We start from the raw sequence: 20,375 nt of genomic DNA on the forward strand, positions 1-20,375 counted from the left end.
GAAGAGCATTTTAAAGCATCCCAGCAATTACACAGGAAGCTGGATGTAGTCACTGTGAAGCTTTCAATCCAACCATATCTTTGGAAAAGTAAGACTTAATATCACATTAGCTCACAATTTCTTAATATATTTGGTAACTGCTGGAACACAGATCCTGCTTATTGCTTTGAAACATAACATTATCAGTGAAACCTAGATGCTTGTCAAGAGTTCTTAGCCAAAATTAAAAAGATCAAATAGAGGACAGTAGGAACAAAGGCACATGGTTAATTTATAAAAGTATTTATACGGTACTTGAACATTTATTTCTATCTACTAGAAATTTGTTCAGCTTGAATACAAAAAGACTACTGAAGCATGTTAAAGGAGATCATCCTAAACAGATGTTCTCGAGCGATATGAGCAGAGAATCTTATACACTATTATTTCCAGAATTAAATTTCTCATTTTGAATATGGAATTTCCAAATGTTAAAGTTCATAAATTTATTATTCCTCTAAGCACTGTGATACTTCAGTGCAGCCGTCTTCAGAGGTTGAAGCTGGCACAGTTAAGGCAGTCTACTAACAGTACTTTAAAATTCAGCACACAGTGTTTAATCATCAAGGTGCCTGGTGGTTCCCTATTTGGAGAGCTCTCATTTGAAACCTTTGTCCATACCCTCACCCTTCCAGCTGATGCAGTCTCAAACACAGTATGTTCAACCACCACAGTTCTTGTGTTTTGGGGTTTTTTTGGAGGTGGGAAGGGAGGAATCATCTAACATCAAGCTGCTAGCTTCATATGCAATTCTGTGGGATGGTTAACATCCACTAGGTGATGTGTAGCTTTACCGTACATTGTGCTGACCTTTCTAGGCTGCCAGCAAGATGCTTCTAAAACAACACCCATTACATTCAAACCTACAAGCACTCTATAAATCCTGGTACTGTAACCTGAACTCCATTGACAGTGTTTTCACATAGTTTGTTCCCAAAGGCAAATTAAATTTCCTAGTTTTTTTTAAATTATTATTATTTTTATTTCTGCCCCTCATGGAAGTTAATTGTTGCACAAGTTAAAAAAACAAACAAACAAACACAAAACAAACACCAACAACCCTCTCTGAACAACCAACCAAACCTTTTCAGAAGACTTTCTCATTCTGATTTTTTCCTACAGACTTGAACTAGTAATTTTGAAACTACCATTCTCAACTACAGCAAAAGATTTTACTTCAGTAGTATTAAAATGGTTTTCATTAAACTTTAATAAGGCTGTGCCTTGATAAAAGGTGACTAGTGCACTCTATCTACAGCTGATAGGTTGGGGCACCAGAACTGACTTGAAGTGTTACAAAATTCCACAGAAAAAAAATAAATATATATATAACTGCATAGTATGTCATCCCTTTTATTCACCAAAGCTGCCCACATATATCCCAAGTGGAAAACAGAAGAACAGCTGCTCAGCCTCCAGGTGCAGGTGTGTTTAGTGCTTGCTATAACATCTTTTCATCTCGTTCATTGTCACATCTCCTCAAAGGGCAATTACAGAAGTGAGAAGGAAACATAAGTGAAAATAGAATAGCATTTTCAGACAGATCAATATTCCTCAGATTTTTCATTTGAAATATTATAGTAAATTTATTTACTAAGAAAGTCATCAGAATATCACTCTCCTTGATTTAAAATATTTTGTCTTTTTTCTTTGGAAAAAAGAAAAAGGAAAAAAACCCCACAATACACATTACTAAAACCACAGATGCTGTGGATTTCCTGCCTGCTCATCTCTCCTCACAGATGTCCATGCTGATGACAGAAACAGTTCAAAAGAGTCTAATCACTATCTAAATTAACAGGGTTGTAGTCAGGGTCATCCTCTTCATCTTCCAACTCTAAATCATCCATTTCTTGGAATAAAGATTCATCAACCTCCACACTGTTTCCAGCTGCAAAGAACAGAAAAACTATTTAAAATATTTTATTTTTATGCAAGTAGGAAAACAGGATCTGAACAACAAGATACACAACACACTTTCATAGGCATTCTTCGATGTAGGTAGCTGTTATTTTTTTTTTTTTTATAAATCAAATCAATATGGAAAAGGAAATGCCACATTTTAACTTTTTACAGCTGAAGTGAAGCTTTTTTTCCTTATACCAAAACTCAGTCAAGAAAGATGTCACACACGACTTCAATCTATTGGGAGAATGAAATTAACATTTATAGTTCCCAGAAGCAGAGATACTTTGACAGGATCTGGGAGAAAGTAAGAGCTCAGGACCTCACGGCTGGAATAGTCACAACTATCATAGTCACAGAAACACAGCGAGTTCATAAAAAAACCCTTACAGACCATTTATATGCCTATATACATACATTTGCTTTCAGATTCCAATTTTAAAATATGAAGATTCGCATGCATTCACTTTCTCTTCTGAAAGAGATGCTGCTGACCTAAGGATAAAGGATTTAAAGGCTCGAGAGCTATCTCGACTTTGTGTGTATCAACAGCGACATCTTCCGGCCACTGAATAAAGTTCTGTTGTTTCACTCTATTTGAACGAGCCTTTATAACTGTTTCCATCTAAAAGACATTATTCTGTTGAAGCAGTGAAAGTTTGTATCACTTATTACACGGTATTGTAATATTAAAATCACAGTTAGTAACCTGTTGCATTCATGAAGAATGCAAACAGCAATAAAACCAGGAGTTGCTAATCAGAGATAGCAACGGGATTAAAAATACATTAATCACCAATCAGTTGGGTACCAAGCCCAAATACAGAGTTCTGTTCTCCCTTGATACAACCAAACCTTCCGTCAACACCTAATCTTTACTTTAGGCATTTTGGAGGAAGACAAGGTTAAATTATGCTGTCTAACTGAGACTCAACTCCCCCATTAATGCCATTTCAAGTTTATACTCACTGATGTTCATAAACAACTTTTTTTTTAATTGTTACTTGCAGAGAAAATTCTTGACTCCCTTCTGTGTGTGTTTTGCAATACCAGTAGATAATGCAGCTACATTAAAGAATTGTCTTAAATCTAAAATCATTCTTTTAAACTAGGATACTAAAAGGCAGTACAGAAAATTAAATACATATGTGACTATGAGTAGATTTATTTGATTTATCTCCAAAAGATTTTCTAAGTTTAACATCTTTTGGCACAGGCTTACAAAATGTTCAGCTGGCACCAGGTCAGATATTTTTGGTAAGATAACAGGCAAAACTGCACAAAACCACAAAGACAAACTGGGCTGCACAGTAGCAAACAGCATTTAGTTGGATCTGCAAGATTTACGATTGGTGTTGAGGTTCAGAGAGAAGAGAGAACTTTGAGATCTTTGCTTGAAATTTTGGGTAAGAAGGCTGGCTACTAGAAAAAAAGGAAAAAGCAGGGTCTGGTTGTGGGGGTTTTGTTTGTTTTTGTTTTGCTTTGCTTTATTTTGGTTTTGCTTCCAGTCCAAACACTTGAATAGAAATAAGATCAACTCGAGCTCAAAACTGCAAAGAAATACACTTTAGCATCTTGAAAATGTTTTGTTTTTGAAAGAAGTTAAAATCACTTCTGTTCAATCTAAAAAACAGTCCCTCTTAGAAAGTTCTTCCAACATAAAAGTGATACTGATGTAAGATATTAAGTCAGAAATACAACACAAATTTTGCTTCAGAATTTTGACCTATTTTAAACCACTTTCAATTGTGGAAACAAACAGAATTTACCTTCCTCCAAGAACTGGATGTCAGAGGTGTCAAGGTTGTGATCCATTTCAAACAGCTGTTTACCTAGAAATAAAAAAAAAAAAAAAAAAAAAAAGTATAAGCCAGTAGAATTCTGAAATAACTATCAATCTAAGGCGACATATATTTCGGCACATATATTTCAGGCTTTCCAAATTCACCAAATTGATGAGTCTTTTTTCTTTAGGCTGCTCACTTCTGTAAGTTCCTCCTCTTAGATGTGATAGTGGGCACTGCCTCTTACAGTCACTTTAATGTTACTATGGCTTTAATACTGGGGGGTGGGAAAATTTACACTGTACTGCCCCATAGTTTTTGATCAGTCCTTATTGCTTTAGTCCTCATGCATTCCACCAGGAATCCTCTGTGGGAACTGGAAAGGAAATGAGCTGCCTCCCCCACCTTTTTCCATATATCCTCCCCATTTGAAAAGCAACTTGGATCTACACACAAATCACAGGCTCCTACACACATAAATGCCTGTGAAGGAAACATCACACAAGGCAAAGTGGAGCCCTTCTAATTGGCAAGTAGGGGGAGAAAAGCTCAGGACTTTTTCCACATAAACTACCCATCTTCTATCTGTATTTGCATTGCTTGTGCAAGCTTCTGCCAACAAGACTGGTTGGTGTTTGTGGTAAAACTCTTAAGACAACTTTAACTTCTACTGGGGTTACACTTGTGACATTTGAGAATAGGCTTGGTTTTAGTTTTGTAAAGGGGAACTTCTAAGTTGCACCAGGGGAGGTTTAGATTGGATATTAGGAAAAAATTCTTCATGGAAAGGGTTGTCAGGCATTGGAACAGGCTGCCCAGGGAAGTTTTGAGTCACCATCCCTGGAGGTGTTTATAAGGCGTTTAGACAAGGTTCTCAGGGACATGGTTTAGTGCTAGAGTTAGGTTATGGTTGGACTCGATGATCCTGAGGGTGTCTTCCAAACAAAATGATTCTATGTTTAGAGGAAAAGAGACACAGCATGCTAAAAATAATTCTAAGAACAGGAAATCTAGAAAAAGCCTGATCTCTACTACCTTTGTAGATTCCCAAATGCATTCCCTTCAGAGAGAAATCAAGCATGTCCCCTAGTCTTTACAGCTTTTCATGAAACTTACTACCATTAACACTTCTATCTCTCTCAAATTTCATCCAAACTAGCCGAAATTTTCAAAAGCCTTCAGAAGGGAGGAGAAAAGATAACAGTGATACAGTACAATCGCATTGGTCATGTTTTCTTAAGTAATCAGGTTACGAAGTAGATCTAATATCACAGGAGAACCAGTTCAAGCTTTGGAGAGTACGAAGAAGATGCCCAAGATTTAACTAATAAGAAAAGTTATTTCCTCCACACTTTGCCCACTTGATAGAGCATTTGCTTTCTGCTGGACAAACAGTGATCTGCAAAACAAAAAACCCAAAACACTGCTATGACAAGCTCTTACCTCAAATATCAGAGCCATTCTCACTAGGCATCATAGGCTTATTGTTAGCAGTAGCCAGCCTCTGTGTTGCTTCAGTCCAGCAACAGCATAGCAAATTTCTACATGTGCCTGAATAACCTGAACTCACTGTGATCCACTGCAATAAAGGACAAATCACAGTATCACAATAAACTGTCTGATGTAGATTCTTCCTGTTGGTTAACAAACCCCAACTATTTCTGCCAGAACAATGCTTTAGTAGTAGCTCTAAGAGGCATACTGTCTGGCATAAAACTGAAGAAGCTTAAACACACAGTTTGGGAACCTTAATGACTTCACAGCAGAACTCCTGAACTGATGAGCTTCATATTTAGCCCAAAATCAGCACTCACACTTCATGTGACATGGAGGACAATAATCAAATACTGCGTTAAGAGTTCTTTTACTACCATCATCCTTCAGTGTAAAAATCACACTTAAGCTTGTCAGTAGAGTCCAATAGCATTGCAAAAACTTCAGGACCAGTTTTAAATCTTACCACTTAATTTATTTTTGCCTGCTTGTTCTTCTTCTTTCATTTTTTTCCTTTTTATTTCTAGAAGTTCTGCATCAAACTTTGCTTTCCAGTTTAGGAAATTCTCAATAGTAACAGGAGTGCCATGAAAACGTTGCTGAAAGAACAGAAAAAAAAGCTGCAAACACAACTCACAAAGCTACAAGTGAAGATGAGCATTCTTTTAACTATTTAAATTACATCATTGCAGAAGCACTGTCAGCTGTCAAGTATTCTCGGAAATTAATCCTGAGAATACACACAACACATTTGTTACTGTTTTTTGTCATGGGACTCTCCCTTCAGAGAGCTGTACTGAGGTGGAAATTCTTATGGAAAAACCCCATGTAGTACGTTTGGACCTACAGTACAACAGTTAGCAACACACCACTACTACAGGTTATCCGTAAGCAGGCAGAACTTATGAACTCTAAGTGCAATCTACACTGAAATACCTTCCAATAAAATAAATTAACCCTTCTATCTTGTTGAGACAGAAAAAAGGATTATTTTTTTTCCAGATATTTTTCTGCCATTTTCAGAAATACTGAACCCTCTAAGTCTCACCACCCTCTAGCTGTTTCCAAGCAAGGAAGTGAAGATTCAGTAGTTGGTCTTCTCACAGCACATTTCATGAATGGAAAAACTGTTCCACAGTAGCTGGTAGAAAGGATACATCCAGGGAGGACAAACCAGCCTTCAAGACTGATCCAACTGCTTCCACCCTACCCACTCGGACTACCTAGAGAGACTTCCTCAGACCATGCAGCCTCTGTGCAGCACATCATATTCTACCCTTTTTTCCTCCCCATTCCTTCTTACTGCTTCAAGCAAATGACTGGTTACATCAACTTGGATTTCATTTGGGAAAAATCCCTGTGCCGCCTTAGGAAGCAATACTAGAAAGGAGTGCGAACATGCAACGTGCCTCTGAAAAGACTACTTTAGAAAAGTGGCGGGGGGGGCGAAATCACTTAAGTGCACTAAAGAATCTTCTAGTCCTTAAGTTTTAATTATATAAACTTTGGGATAGATATTCCTCTCCTACTGCAACCGAGAATTGCTCCCACATCAAGCCCACGCATTTAAAAAAAGCAGGAAATTTTTAGTTGAAATCATTATTGTACATACTTTCTCTTCTTCTTCTGCTTCTCTTTCTTTCTGTTTCTTTTCCTCTTCTCTTCTTGTTTTTATTTGATCCACTATTTCATTTAGTTTCTCCTGTACTGCTGAGACTAGAGTGAAGATCATAACCATTCCTAAATTTTCTTCTGCCTACAAGACAAAGAAATCAACTTCAAACAGAAAAAGAACCTCAAACCCTCAGCAGCTGAATGCAAAAGGTATGTTTAGAGAGCAGGGTGCTGTGCAAATGCAGCTAACACAGCTGAGGCACTCTGCACCAGTCTCAAAGGCTCGTTGGATAATGCAAATCAATTGGTCAGTTAATCCAGTTAAAGTTACTCCCAAATGGGTGTGCAGCAGAACACCAATGATGAACACTTGCTTTCAGGTTATCTACAAATTATAGAGATTTGGAAGGCTTTTTAATTAATAAAATAAAACCTTTAGTATGAATGCAACTCCAAGATGTGAATATCATAAATCTTAAGAGACAACAGTCACTTAAAAGCTCTCTTCTCCTGAAATAGTTTACTCCTTAATCCCATTAACACATAATCCTTTGAAGTGGGACGGTTTCCCAGGAAAAAAACAAAAAGCATCAGTTGATGGAAGGAAGATTATATGAAGTAAACTGAAGTGTTTCCTTCTCTTTCCTTTCCAATGCACCCTCACTGATCCCAAAGACTGAAGAGATATTTCCCCTCCAAATAGTTGTGTTATTAAAAAGAATCAATGTACCATTTTTAAATCTTTCCAAACAAGGGTGGCTTATTTCCACAAACATTACATATAGTTAAACAAATTCATCATAAACTAGAACTACAAAAGAAGGGAAGCCCTAGAACACTTCCATTTCATTACTGTACCAGTGCACACTGAATTAGCCCTATATTTTTACCTAATTATCATAATTTACATCAATAAGGTCATTCATGAAACCTTGACATTAGTCCCTATGGTATGGAATGTGTTTTGAATCAGTAGCACATACATCAGAAAACAATCAAGTTGAGAAGGAAATTCTGGCTAAAGTGTGAAGTGATATCAAGCTGATTTGAGATATCTGATTTTCCTTACCTGTTGTTCTAGTAGTTTTATTATGTCTGTGACATCATTTTCATCAAGATTCTCCTGTGAGACAACTTCATACAGTGGAGCTTCATCAGGATATTTTTCTCTATAGGTAAATTTAAGGGTTGTTTGGACAGCTACAAGATAAAAAAACCCACATATTCTTATGGTGATAACTTTATATATAAACTCTGACTGTATATTTTTGTACTGCACCAGTATCCTAAAGATTTTAAAATATAAAATATTCTTGGCTATATAAAAATATAAAATATTCTTGGCTATAGCATCTCACACAGATGCTATAACTATACGAACAGATTTAAATACAATGCAAAAGTTTTGAGGAATTAAGATTATTAAGTTTACCCTTACATAAACTATTATAGGATATTAATGTCTGAAAGGTTTTTAGAAAGACTGGAAAACTCTAGCACTCACCTTACCACAGAAGCAGCACTCTCTTTTCCCTCATATCCCACTAAAAGCTGAAGAAAATGAGGAAGAGTCCTAACGACAGATCTAGAGAGAATCTCAACACACTAATGCCTTAAATTTCTGGAGTATCAACCTCTGTGTTGGGTACCAGGGCTCCATAAAAATCATATGACAAGAACATAATGTCCACAACAAGCAAATAATAAGGAAAGAGAAGAATTGCCTGAGGAGAATGCACTCAATCTGAAGCCACCCAGTGCTACGATAACATGAAAACAAGGCAAAATAGAATCAAATTCCCTTCATGCATCCTGCCACAATAGCAGGGAGAACTCTTCCTTCAGTTCCAGACTCACAGTTCTGGCATCCCTGTAGTCTCTTCAGCACAGACACCCGCTCTAGGCAGGACTTGCTCCTTTAAAAGTGAAGGAGACAGCAGCAGTTCCATCCTTCTGATACAGTAACCCCGAACAGCAGCTGTCAAACTTTCTTAGAGTGAGGCTTGCCTACAACAAGCCCACACAACAATTGATGCCTAACAAATACAAAGGGACTTGGGTACCCCAGCTCTTTCTTCTGGAACTGTTCCTTAAGGGCTACATATTTGAAATACACAGACTCTCCCAATGTGGCTGCTATACATACAGTTGCTAGAAAAAAAAAAAATCACCTCACAACCTGGCTGTAAGGTCCTATGGGGATGATGACAACCCATTCTCTTTGAGGCTACGCTGCAAAGCATTTGAGATACAGTGTGTCAGAAATTAGCCCTAGTGAGAGAATGCAATATTTCTGTAAACGAAACACAGATGACCAGAATACCCGAATTACATTTTCTGAGGAATATTTAAGTCCCTAGGAGAACTTAGTGGAGGTATACCTAGTTGTTGATGACAGAATTAGGCTTACACAGAAACTCATCCTATATGTTTAAGACACGAGCAACTTACTTTCATCATTTTCTCCTGCTTCAGATGTCACAGTGATTGTGAAAGTTGTTGGCTTTTCTGACAATACTGTTCAAAGAAAAAAAAAAAAGAAAGACTTCTTAAATCAGACTACTACTTCTTCATTCACTAAAACTGAACTTCTCAAGGACTAACAACGCAAGGAAGCTCTTGATACAGCATTAATGGCCTTTTTACCCTATTCATAAGAACTTTTCAATTAACAAATTTCCAAAAAGTGCAAACCTACCTACTATCAAACAACTCACGGTACCACACTGAATGCATGCAGAAAGCTTCCAAAGCTAATTTGCTTTATTGTGCTAGGTATGTGCAATGAGCCACCAGTACACTCTTCACCCTGGACTGTTTTTACAGTATGTCTCCACCTATTTCTATATTTAGGACAGCTTAACATAACAAATGCTTCTAAAACAAAACGCAAACACATGGTGCAGGCCCTGTGTTTTGAAGTTTCACAGACTAGAAATCTCACCGCACAGCTGTGGGTTGCAGACCATAACCTCAAATAAGGACTGCTCTGTATCACTGTTATAACCTATGTCCAATCTAGTACAGATGCTCTCACAGTATTAATTTAATTTTGCCTAATTGCTAATGTACTACTACTACTGTCTTTTTCCTCCCTCTTCTCTTGGGCATAAGAGCATTACAGGAAGGAACAGTAACTCAGAGTAAGCATCAGAGGAGAGTCTATGTAAAAGTATAACACTTCCATATCAGTGATTCAGCATCCCCAGCTACCAGAGATCAATTAATATACCTTTAACATAAAGTTGAAGAACCTAAAAGATTTTCAGATTAAAGCAATGTCCAAATGTGATGGGCAAATGTCTGTATGATAAAGTTACTGTGAAGTAAGATACTGTGATACTTTGGACAGAGTAGACACTGTGCAGGAGGAAAAAAGAAAATGCAAAGTTTTCTCACGGTTAAAATTACCTGGATACCAAGCACCATAAATCACGTTGGATTAGCTAGTGAGGAAGATACTCTTAGTTGTTTGATAGTAATTAGGAAACCACGAAGTTCTGACAAATCAACATGTGCATCATATGAAAGTTCGAGCAAGATAACATACTGCACCTGTGAATTAAAGCTTGCATTTGCTCCACCATAGGCCTGCAGTGGGATAGGGCAGACACCAGCAATGCGCTTACAGAAACACTTAGAGAGCTCCTCTAAGTACTCCAAACCACGCCGTGCTTCACGGCTGTGAGAAGCTGTTACCAAAAAGGAAAACTGTCCCCCACACAAGCCGATTCCTCAACTCCCACCCAGGGCCGCACCTTTTGAAAAGTCTCTCCCAAGAGCCTCCTTCCCGCAGACCCACCCCGGGCCGGGACTCCGGAGCGGGGCCCACGCCGGGTGCTGTCCCGCGGCGGCACCGCCACGCAGCGGCCCCGGCCCACAGGCACTCGGCCAGAAGCTCCAGGAGCGCTTGGTTTGCCCTCCTGGAGAGAATCAAGAACAACATCCACCCCGCGCAGCTCACAGCGAGCAGCTGTCCGGAGGCGCACGGGCCGGCACGGGGCGGGGGGCGGCTGCCGCCCTGCGGGGCCTCTCGCTGCTCCCTCGCACCGGCTCCCCGCGGCCGTGCCCCGCAGCGCCTCACCCGTGAACGAGTCCGGGTAGATGGACTCCAGGGCCTCCAGCTCGTTGCGCTGCTCCTCGCTGTAGTCGGTCATCGTCGCCCGCCGCCGGCCATGGGCCGCCCGAACCGCGAAGGGACCCCCGCCGGCACGCGCATGCGCGCTCCCCTCCGGCATCAGCTAGACATGCCTAGCGCTCTAGATCGGCGGTGGATGCTTTTGGGCTGGAGGGGAGGACTGTTGTGCGGCGTGGACTGGACGACTCGCGCGAGCGCTTTCTCGCGCCTCGTCAGTTGAGGCGCGTGGCGGCGGTGCTGGCGTGCGGGGCCCGCGGCCCTGGGGAACACAGCGGTTGTGAGGTACAGATAGTTCGCCTGACGACAGAACCCGAGGGAGTGGCAGGAAGATGTGCCAAGGGAGGTTTAGGTTGGACATCAGGAAAAGGTTCTTCACCCAGAGGGCGGTGGAGCACTGGAACAGGCTCCCCAGGGAGGTGTCACAGCCCCAAGCCTGACAGTGTTCAAGAAGAGACTGGACAACATCCTCGGACACATGGTGTGAACTGTGGGGTTGTGCTGTGCAGGGACAAGAGTTGGACTCAATGATCTGTGGGGCTCCCTTCCAACTCAGGACATTCTATGATTCCATGTTTGATTTTTGGCTGCCTTCATAAAGAGTGATCAAGTGCAGTGCCCTCTGGTCAGTTAATTCTAGTGCTGCTGCTGCTGCTTCATGTTCAGCCCTGTGGGCAGAAGGTACTTGGTGTGTACCTGATGTGTGAGAAAAGTCCCGTTGTCATCATCTGCACCACACCTGCTCTGGCTTCCCCACCCCTGCTGGGAATGGCAGTGTTTGGAAGAGGTGACGCAGTCAGGTGCTGCTGCTTGGATTTCTGAAGGTCTGTGGACTCCCACGTGAAGAGGCAGGATTTAGACTTACTATAAAATGTGCATTGCTGTTAGGCCAATATTCACTGCTTGTCATTCTTTCATTGAAAATGTATAGGGATCAGCAAACTGAAGGACATTCAAAACTGTTGCTCGGGGTATAGCATGATGGTGCCATGGAGGCAGCTGAATGCCATTTCAGACTGAAATTGGAAGTTCATTTGGTACAACTGGAAAAATTAGTTGGTGGTACAGCATGGAGTTGAAAAGCACTTACTAACTTTCCACAGCGATTTCAGAAGTCCCAACACATAAGCAATGTCATTATGTAAGTACAGAACAGGAGTCATAAAGGCTAACAATGTTAGGAGGTCCCATACTTGGGCGTTACCTGTAAGAATGAATTCAAGACCTGCCCTGGTGAGGCTGCATCTGGAGTACTGCGTCCAGTTCTGGGCTCCACGGTTTAAGAAGGACAAGGAATTACTGGAGGAAGTCCTGCAGTGGGCTACAAAGATGATTAAGGGTCTGGAGCACCTTACGAGGAGAGACTGAGAGAGCTGGGTCTGTTCAGCCTGGAGAAGAGAAGGCCGAGAGGGGATCTCATCAATGTTTATAAATATCTCAAGGGTGGATGTCAAGAGGATGGGATCAGACTCTTTTCAGTGGTGCTCAAAGACAGGATGAGGGCCAATGGGCACAGACTGAAGCACAGGAGGGTCCATCTGAATATGAGGAGAAACTTCTTTATTTTGAGGGTGACAGAGCACTGGAACAGGCTGCCCAGAGAGGCTGTGGAGTCTCCTTCTCTGGAGACATTCAAAACCCACCTGGATGCATTCCTCTGTGATCTGTTCCAGGTGAACCTGCTTTAGCAGGTGGGTTGGACTAGATGATCTTTTGAGGTCCCTTCCAACCCCAGTCATTATATGAAAGTTAAACAACAGTGGACCCTGCTGGGTACTTGCTACACAGAGTAGTTTGAAGGTGCATCAGTTTCCTTGGCTTATGGCCAGCACTTTTCTCTCAGGTGCCTTTTACAAGCCAAGAGTTTCCAGAAAACTTTTACCATGGATATAAAAAGAATAATTTTCACTCAAATGAATAATCACTGCCTGTTCTTATCTCTATCCACAAGCCTTTTTTTATATTTTCCCTCCTCTGTTCAGCTGAGGAGGGGAGTGATCAAGTAGCTGTGGTGGCCATCTGCCATTCAATCAGGGTCAACCCACCACATACCTGAAAGTTTAGGATTCAGATTAAATAAATATGTGGGAATTTGTAATAATTTGTTTAGTGACAAACTGTGCATTCTTCTCCAGTTGTTTAGCACTGATGTCGTTTACATTTGCTTAGTGCTTTCTTTTCTTTAGAAGTTTAAATCTTCAAGACCAAACATTTGCGAAGATCTGTAATTTAACTTCCGGCTCCTGCATTTTCTAGTAAAATGTACCAAATAATTGTGTTTTTCCCCTTCAGCACTCTTGGCTCATTTATAAACAGCAGATAGCATCCTATAATCTAGATTATGGCTCTGCAGCACACACATGTACATGTATATATAACAAAGCAAACTATGGTATGCATTTTCCCCCCATAGACTTTGAAACATCTGCACAGGAAGTTAGAGAGGACATGAGGTATAGTAACATCAGCTCATACCACACTGAATTAACACAAAAACATCATTAAGCACTCTTTCACTAAATTCAGTAGGTTTTAATCAGTAATATTTATGAGCACAGTAGTACAGCAATTCTGAGTTTTTCACAGGCAAAGCAAACCATACTGCACAGAAATTTCCCATTCTGATTGGCTATTTATACAGTAGGCAAGCACAAAACAGCTGAGAGATTTTGAAGCATATCTAAAGGGAACAGGAGACTGATCTTCATCTTGGTTTCATCCAGAATACATTTGAACTTGATTTTTCACATGTAAAGGGTTTGTTCATACAACTGCTACTTGTTGCACCCCTCCATCCTGTGCCCCTTAGTGGGCATTTTACATCCTTACCAGAATTGAAACTTCTCTCTTCAACATGGGCTGGGTCTAGATACAGTGAAGTTTCCCTATATGTTTCTTCCATGCTGATGTAGCCACAGACTGAGCTTGTAGTTAGCTCAGTATATTTTATTCATATAATACAAGAAAGATGTGGAAGAGGAGAAATGAGGAGTTTCTGCTAGGGTTCACCAAGACAAAGCTGGCTATCTGCTTTTGCTCTATACAGATCAGAGCAACTCATAGAATCCAATCGAAGTCTAGCTATTAATTTTTAAAGATTTTTTGATGGGAGGAAAGAGAAAGCATTTGGGAATAACTTTCTCTCACAGTGTATACTCATCCTTTTAGCACAAGTATTACAAAGCAGAGAACTGCAGCTTGAAACATCCCACCCTAATATACACATAGACCAACGTGTCCCACGAGAGTCAGGCACCATCAGAAAAGGCATTTGTAAGCATGTGCTAGAGAACTACATAAATAAGATGTACTTGCTCATATACTTCATATATAAATGTAGTAAGACATCAGAAAGTTCCAGAGCAGCTCAGGTCTGATGTGGAGCTAGACACATTCCTACTTTTCTGCAAGGTGTTGCTGGGGGCCTGGACCCTCAGGGCTATGTTCTGATCACAGGGTCTTCATCAGTCTTCAGGTATTTTTTATCTACAGATTCCTTGAGTGCCCAGTCATGAAGGAGGCTGTAGTCATAGTGCTCCTTATCCACACGTTTTAGAAAGGCCAGTCCAGAAATGGCTTGCCACTCTTTGAGAGATGGGATACGGATTTCCTTTACATTTTCACTCCCTGGGACAAAGCCAAAGAACTTCTTTACATGCTGCATGGCATAGAGCCTGGAGTGCTGGTCCGTTGCTTCATCAAATAGCTCCTGCTCATTATGGACATAACTGCTCCAGTATCTGAAATGTAGAAAGCTGAGTGGGGAGAAACAGCTTGCCAAGCAGTAAGACAGGAAGACAGTGATGACTACCACAGCAATCAGAAGCCAGCCAGCCACCTTACAAAGAAAAAGAAAAAAAGCTATTACAGCTGAAAATACTCAGTGGTAACTTTTGAGCATCAGAAAAATCTGTAAAATAAACTTTACTTGCTTTTTCTGACTAATAAGGTTAACAAGGTATAAGCCTGGTAAGGGTCTGTTGCTAAACCCAGTCCCTGCCTACCAAAGGTAGCTGTGTAGTAAAGTTGCTTCTTCCTTCAGGTTTAAGGAAGTTCTGTTGTATAATTTGTTAAGGATTTTGCCTCCACAGCTATTATTTTGAGAAGCCACCTAATGCCTAACCCATATTAGTTTACAGCCTGTTTAAAATCAATTTTCTCTGAAATGACAACTTAATGTTCCCACTATTATTAATACTTAAGCTTTTAGAATTATGTTTGATCAAAAACCAAGATTTTAATTTGGTTCATGTGGAGCTCTCACAGCCTAGGCTCCTTAGTCACATTTTGTATGCTTGAATGAAGAAACTTCATAGCCTCCTGGATCTTGAACTTCTGTTTGTCTTACTTGATGGCACTTTTCGAGATAGTACATAAGGAAGAATATATCCTTCAGTAGCAGGTAACAAACAGGACAACCAGTCACGGTAGTTTATATACCTGAAGTTCAGCTCTACTTAAAGGAACAAAGCAGGCTTCAAAACACACAGAGATTCAGCACTCAAGGCAGAAGATCCTGTTTTACCCTAACACTTTGCCTGCTGGATTAACTCTAGTTCTCAACATTAGACTCACAGGCAGCAGAAGAAACATGAATTACTCACTTGTGACTGGTATCGGAGTAGGAGAATCACTTCATCTCTTGCCCGAGTCAACTCTGGAGGAACTAACTGTCTGCATGGAAATGTAGCCAATACCCTTCTGCGTTCACTAGCAGTAATGTTTGGATTAGTTCCATAATAATTCACAGAGACATACTCACTCATGGCACAGACATAATATGAGCCATTTATCAGGGTGACTGCTAGCCACGTTACTGGAGCAACCAGGGCTCTCCCAGTGATGCTGCACAAGACAAAGCAGATCAGTCTGCACTGCAATAACCGGTTTGGTGTAGTATCTTCCTGAAGAGGAGACCTTTTGCCTGTAACCAGCCTCCAAGTTTGGTTATTCAGGGCATAGCCAACAATCAGAAGGATCAGTGCAGGAACTCCAAGGAAAGCCAGCCCATAGATAAGGTTCTGCCCAACATGACAGGGACAGCTAAATGTAAAAACAGAAAAAAGTTGCTGCCCACCTATTGTCAATATTGCAATTACAGCATTAGCAATAACAACCTCTTTGCCTTTTAGAAAAGTTAACCACTTTGGAGGGAAAGGCATTTTAGATCCTACTCTTTACTAGATTCTTTTGCTGTAAGTCAAAACTAGCTTTTAGTTACATTTAATTAATGTTAATGGCAGACTGGAACAGAACAAACTCCACCAGCTTAAGAAGACCCCCAAACATTACACACAAAAACCCCTCTGCTAATCTTTCTCCTCTAGCTAATTTTTTATTCTACTCCATGACAGCTAGAAGCTTCTTTGCTAGCTTTAAATATACTTACAGACATCCAATCATGTATTTTAATTGATTAAATAATTTATCTCAGCTTTTAAGCAATTGTGAGCTCAGCCAGCCCCTTGATAATTGTCTGAAACTAAATTCTCCCTACCTTTTGGATGACGTACACTGGCAAGCTGTTTGCTAATCAATGGTAATTAGCAGAAGCATGTGGTGGGACTAGGGAAAAGAAGAAAAAAAAAAGAAAAAAAAAAGAAAAAAGATCTTTCCGCTATTCTTCAAGAAAAAAACAACCAAACAAAAAAAGAAAAATAACCAAAACACTTAAAATGCTTCAACTTTAAAATAAAAACAGAAAAGATTTGATAGGTTGCACAAAGTTTGGAATCCCAATGCTGTTAGTATTTAATGTCAGTTCTGGTTCTGAGGCAATTTGCTCTCCAAATATTGGAGTCTGAGATGTAATTAGCTGCTGGACCATGAGGATTTTAGTGTTTCACCTGTAGGTGGCAAGAGGCTAGCATGTCTCTTTTCCTGACAGTGTTGAATGTTTCCTTCTGAAGGTTTTTTTTTGTGATGTGTGATCTGCTATTTACTTCACAATGATGTCAAGCCAGCTTCGGATGTGCTTATGATAATAGCTGGCATTTATATAGTATGTTTGTGACTACAAGTTTTAAGATTTTCTGTAAGTATCATCAGTTCCATTTTATGGACAGAGGTAGATAGGAATTTTTCAGTTAGACACTTCCAGAGCTGGTTTCTGAATACTGGGATGTATGATTGGGGCTCTCGGTATCTCTCGCAAATCAAGCTTTAAATAGAGGTTAATTTAAAACATTTAACTCCTGGTGATTTTCACCAGGTTGCACTTTGTCTATGGTCGTGCTACCCAGTAGTTCTGCATATTGCATACCCTAGTTTGATCTGAATATGCAAATACTTGTGTTTAAGTTCTGAGAAGTTCTGCCTGTAATGTAAACATTTTTAACAAGAACAGAAAAAAAAAGCCAGAAAGTCCATTAAGGAAAATTGCCTTCCCATTACGGATGGCTGTCTCCAGTATGTGTGGACTTGGTTGCATGATATAATAGCATCTCACTGCACAGCCTCTTCTCTCCTCTTGCAGAGAGGGTTGCTAATAATAACGTTCAGCTCAAAAAATAGTTTTAGCCTCCATAGTATCTTCCTGGATGGCAGAGACACTCTTGCAGCTGTTATACACGTCTTGCCTGTTTACTAGGCAAGACCTTGTTCCTCCAATGCACTAACAGTGGATGCCTGCTTGTCTCATCTCCAGTCACAGTCTGTGAATGAGGTCCTTTCTGGTAGTTTGCTTTCAAAACTATGTGATATCATTATACAAAATTAAAAGTGATAGAGAAACATGCTGAAACATTCAGCAGCCCTTTGCCACAGCTTTTCTGGAACCTGTTGTCAAGTTCGTGCTTTGAAAAGAGTAGTAGCACAACAAAATCCCAGTGCTGTCTGAAAACTGCCATTTTGAAGCTTCATTTTCTTTCAGTATCACAGGATTTTCAGTAACTATTTTTTTTACTAGTGGGATTATATTTTGGAAAAAATTACCTCCTTTAAATTGTGTGGAATAGACCCATCAGGCTATTACATAATTATTTTGAAGTGTTATATGTGAGTCTTCCATTATGCCTCAGTTCATTTAAAAATCTCCGATTGATTGCTGCTGAGTTTTCACAGGGAACCCATGTCTTATTTTGTTTATAAGAGAGGAAGGCTTTCCTAAGCATCACTTGTTTACTCAAGAAACACATTAGATGTGAAACTGAAGAGATGTACAACACTGAAATATTCATAGTCAGCCTAAGGCTGTTGAATGAGGCAATTTATCTAATCAATACCACAACTTTGTACTGCTGCATTGTCACTTCCTTGGCATTTGCTTTCATGCTGTGCTGTAAATAATCCTGCTGGCTCATCCTATTATGGAACAAATTACAGGGTTGGATCCAATTAAGAGCTTGGGCAGCACATCAAACCTTTAAGTACTCGCCTTCGCAGAGGAACCGGGAGTCTTGAGGTAGACATTTAGGCTCTTTATCTGATGCCCAGGAAGAGTTAGGACTGAACGCAATCCAAAATACCACTCCCTGAGGTGACAGCCAGTTTGCCTCTGGGGCAAAGAGATGCTTATATTAATAGATGATGTCTGAGGCAAAAGGGATACATGGGCAAACCTTAGCAATGGTTTTGCTTGTCGTTTTGCAGAGCTCTGTCAGCTTGAATTTGCTGCCAAGAGCCTCACTTATAAGAGCAAGTGATTTTTTTTGAACAATTGAGAATGGTTTGTTATTTTCTTTTAGAACATGGTTATTGGAAGACATATTACACCTTCCTATCTCCCCAAATACAAGCAAATGGTTTTTATTATCTTGTTTGCTTTTTATTGAAATTAAACAGCCATGGCAGAAAGGAGAGAATGGTTTCAGTTCCTGTTTTCACCTGATTTTGTCAAAACTCACTCACCTCTTTCTTCCAAGAGCTCAGTTATTATTAGTGACATGATGTGACTGCAGTGGGAAGAAGCTGTATTCTGCAGCTTTCTTGCCATAGTTCTACCAGTTGCACTTAGTTCCCCCACAGAGAAAATTTTTATATTTATGGGATCAGAAAAGGATTGGGATTTTGTTATCTAATGACCAGGAAAAGGTAGAGAGAAAGAGGAAATTGTTCTATTTTCTGTCTGAAGGTTGCGTACTCTAAAGTTTGGAAGAGGAAACTGAACCGTGCTCACTCTGGTCCTGCACAGATGTTTCCATCATGGAGTTAGCAGTCAAAAGCCTGGTGTTCTGTACCTCCCTAGCTGCATTTTGAGTTACAGTGTGCATGGATGTCAAGCTTGCCTGTGCATGTGAGAAAGCATGCTATGAAAATACCTGCACGGCGTATTTCCTGTTGGAGGACAGGGGAGCACTGCCCATGTTCCTTTCCTTAACCAGAACAAGCACTGATGAGGAAATCATCAGTAAGTTTTATGTTAAGGGAGAGAAACCTGTTAATGGTTCTTTTAGCTTACATCTTTTGCTTCAGAATTCAGCTGTGCTTTATAGGCAGTTTTATATTAAATTTTAGGTGCCTGCAGTGAGTTTCAGCAGAAAGTAGGCACTTGAATCCAAAAACACCCTCTTGAAAACAGATCCTGAGTTACCTAACCTAACCTAACCTAACCTAACCTAACCTAGCCTAGCCTAGCCTAGCCTAGCCTAACCTAACCTAACCTAACCTAACCTAACCTAACCTAACCTAACCTAACCTAGGAAGTTTCAGCAGGTCACACTGAAAACACTTCCCAGGCAGAGGTCTACAGGCAAGGTGGCAGCAACATAGCCAAAGCAGCAGCCACACTGAGCTTTGAGTAAAAGCACTCATTTGTGATGTTGGAAACCTGTATTCAAGTAATTTTTTTCATGTAGCTTCAAACCCCCAACACCTACCGTCTTGTGATTTGAAAGAGTTCAATTTTCTGAGAGTGAAATATTTAACACAAGGTATATTGAGCTGGAGATGGAGAGCAAACAAAACCATGATCCTCTATTGTACTGATTTGGACACCCATCTTCTTTGGTAAGTGTATTCTTGATTTGGCCCAAATAACTTTTTTAGGTATTTTTTCAAGACATTTTACACCTAATTCATTATTGACCTTTATATTGCACTCTGCTCTGGGATATCCATGTTCGAGAGAATCCTTAGATACTGGACTACTAAAGAAATCATGTGCTTAGCTCTACAGGTTTCAGCTTTCCCATAATAGCCAGTCAAGTATAAGAGAAAGGGGGCTGGCGTACATTTTTATGCCTGATTTTGAACTTCAGGAGATATTTTGTGTATTGTTTTCTTCAGTTTAATGGGAATGAAGAGAACTGGTGTAGTCTAATGCTCAAGCAATGTGCCAGACCAGCCTTCTGGGGCTGAAAGCTAAAATCCTCTTCTGACAACATGATGGAACTTTGCCTTGGATTATGTCTGAGAAGTCTATGTTAAGGTTTAAGATGGGTGCCAGATATGTAACAGCCTCTGCT

The 20,375-nt window shown here is 40.1% G+C and overlaps 2 protein-coding genes across 2 annotated transcripts; both read right to left on the reverse strand.

Annotated features, from left to right (window-relative positions):
- Positions 1-1,225: 1,225 nt before the first annotated feature.
- On the reverse strand, positions 1,226-11,080 carry RWDD1 (RWD domain containing 1). The gene is made up of 7 exons (XM_082048353.1): positions 10,921-11,080; positions 9,288-9,353; positions 7,906-8,036; positions 6,835-6,978; positions 5,689-5,821; positions 3,714-3,776; positions 1,226-1,930 (listed from the first exon to the last, which is right to left on the reverse strand). Exons 1-7 carry the CDS (start codon positions 11,072-11,074, stop codon positions 1,818-1,820), a joined length of 804 nt encoding a protein of 267 aa, XP_081904479.1. The 5' UTR covers positions 11,075-11,080; the 3' UTR covers positions 1,226-1,817.
- A 3,330-nt stretch (positions 11,081-14,410) lies between these two features.
- Positions 14,411-16,133, reverse strand: CALHM4 (calcium homeostasis modulator family member 4; the record flags this gene model as incomplete). Its single annotated transcript, XM_082048908.1, has 2 exons — positions 14,411-14,809; positions 15,576-16,133. 2 exons carry the CDS (start codon positions 16,131-16,133, stop codon positions 14,411-14,413), a joined length of 957 nt encoding a protein of 318 aa, XP_081905034.1.
- Positions 16,134-20,375: the final 4,242 nt, after the last annotated feature.

Source organism: Streptopelia decaocto (assembly GCF_964273445.1).
Source record: "Streptopelia decaocto genome assembly, chromosome: 3".
NCBI classification, from domain to species: domain Eukaryota; kingdom Metazoa; phylum Chordata; class Aves; order Columbiformes; family Columbidae; genus Streptopelia; species Streptopelia decaocto.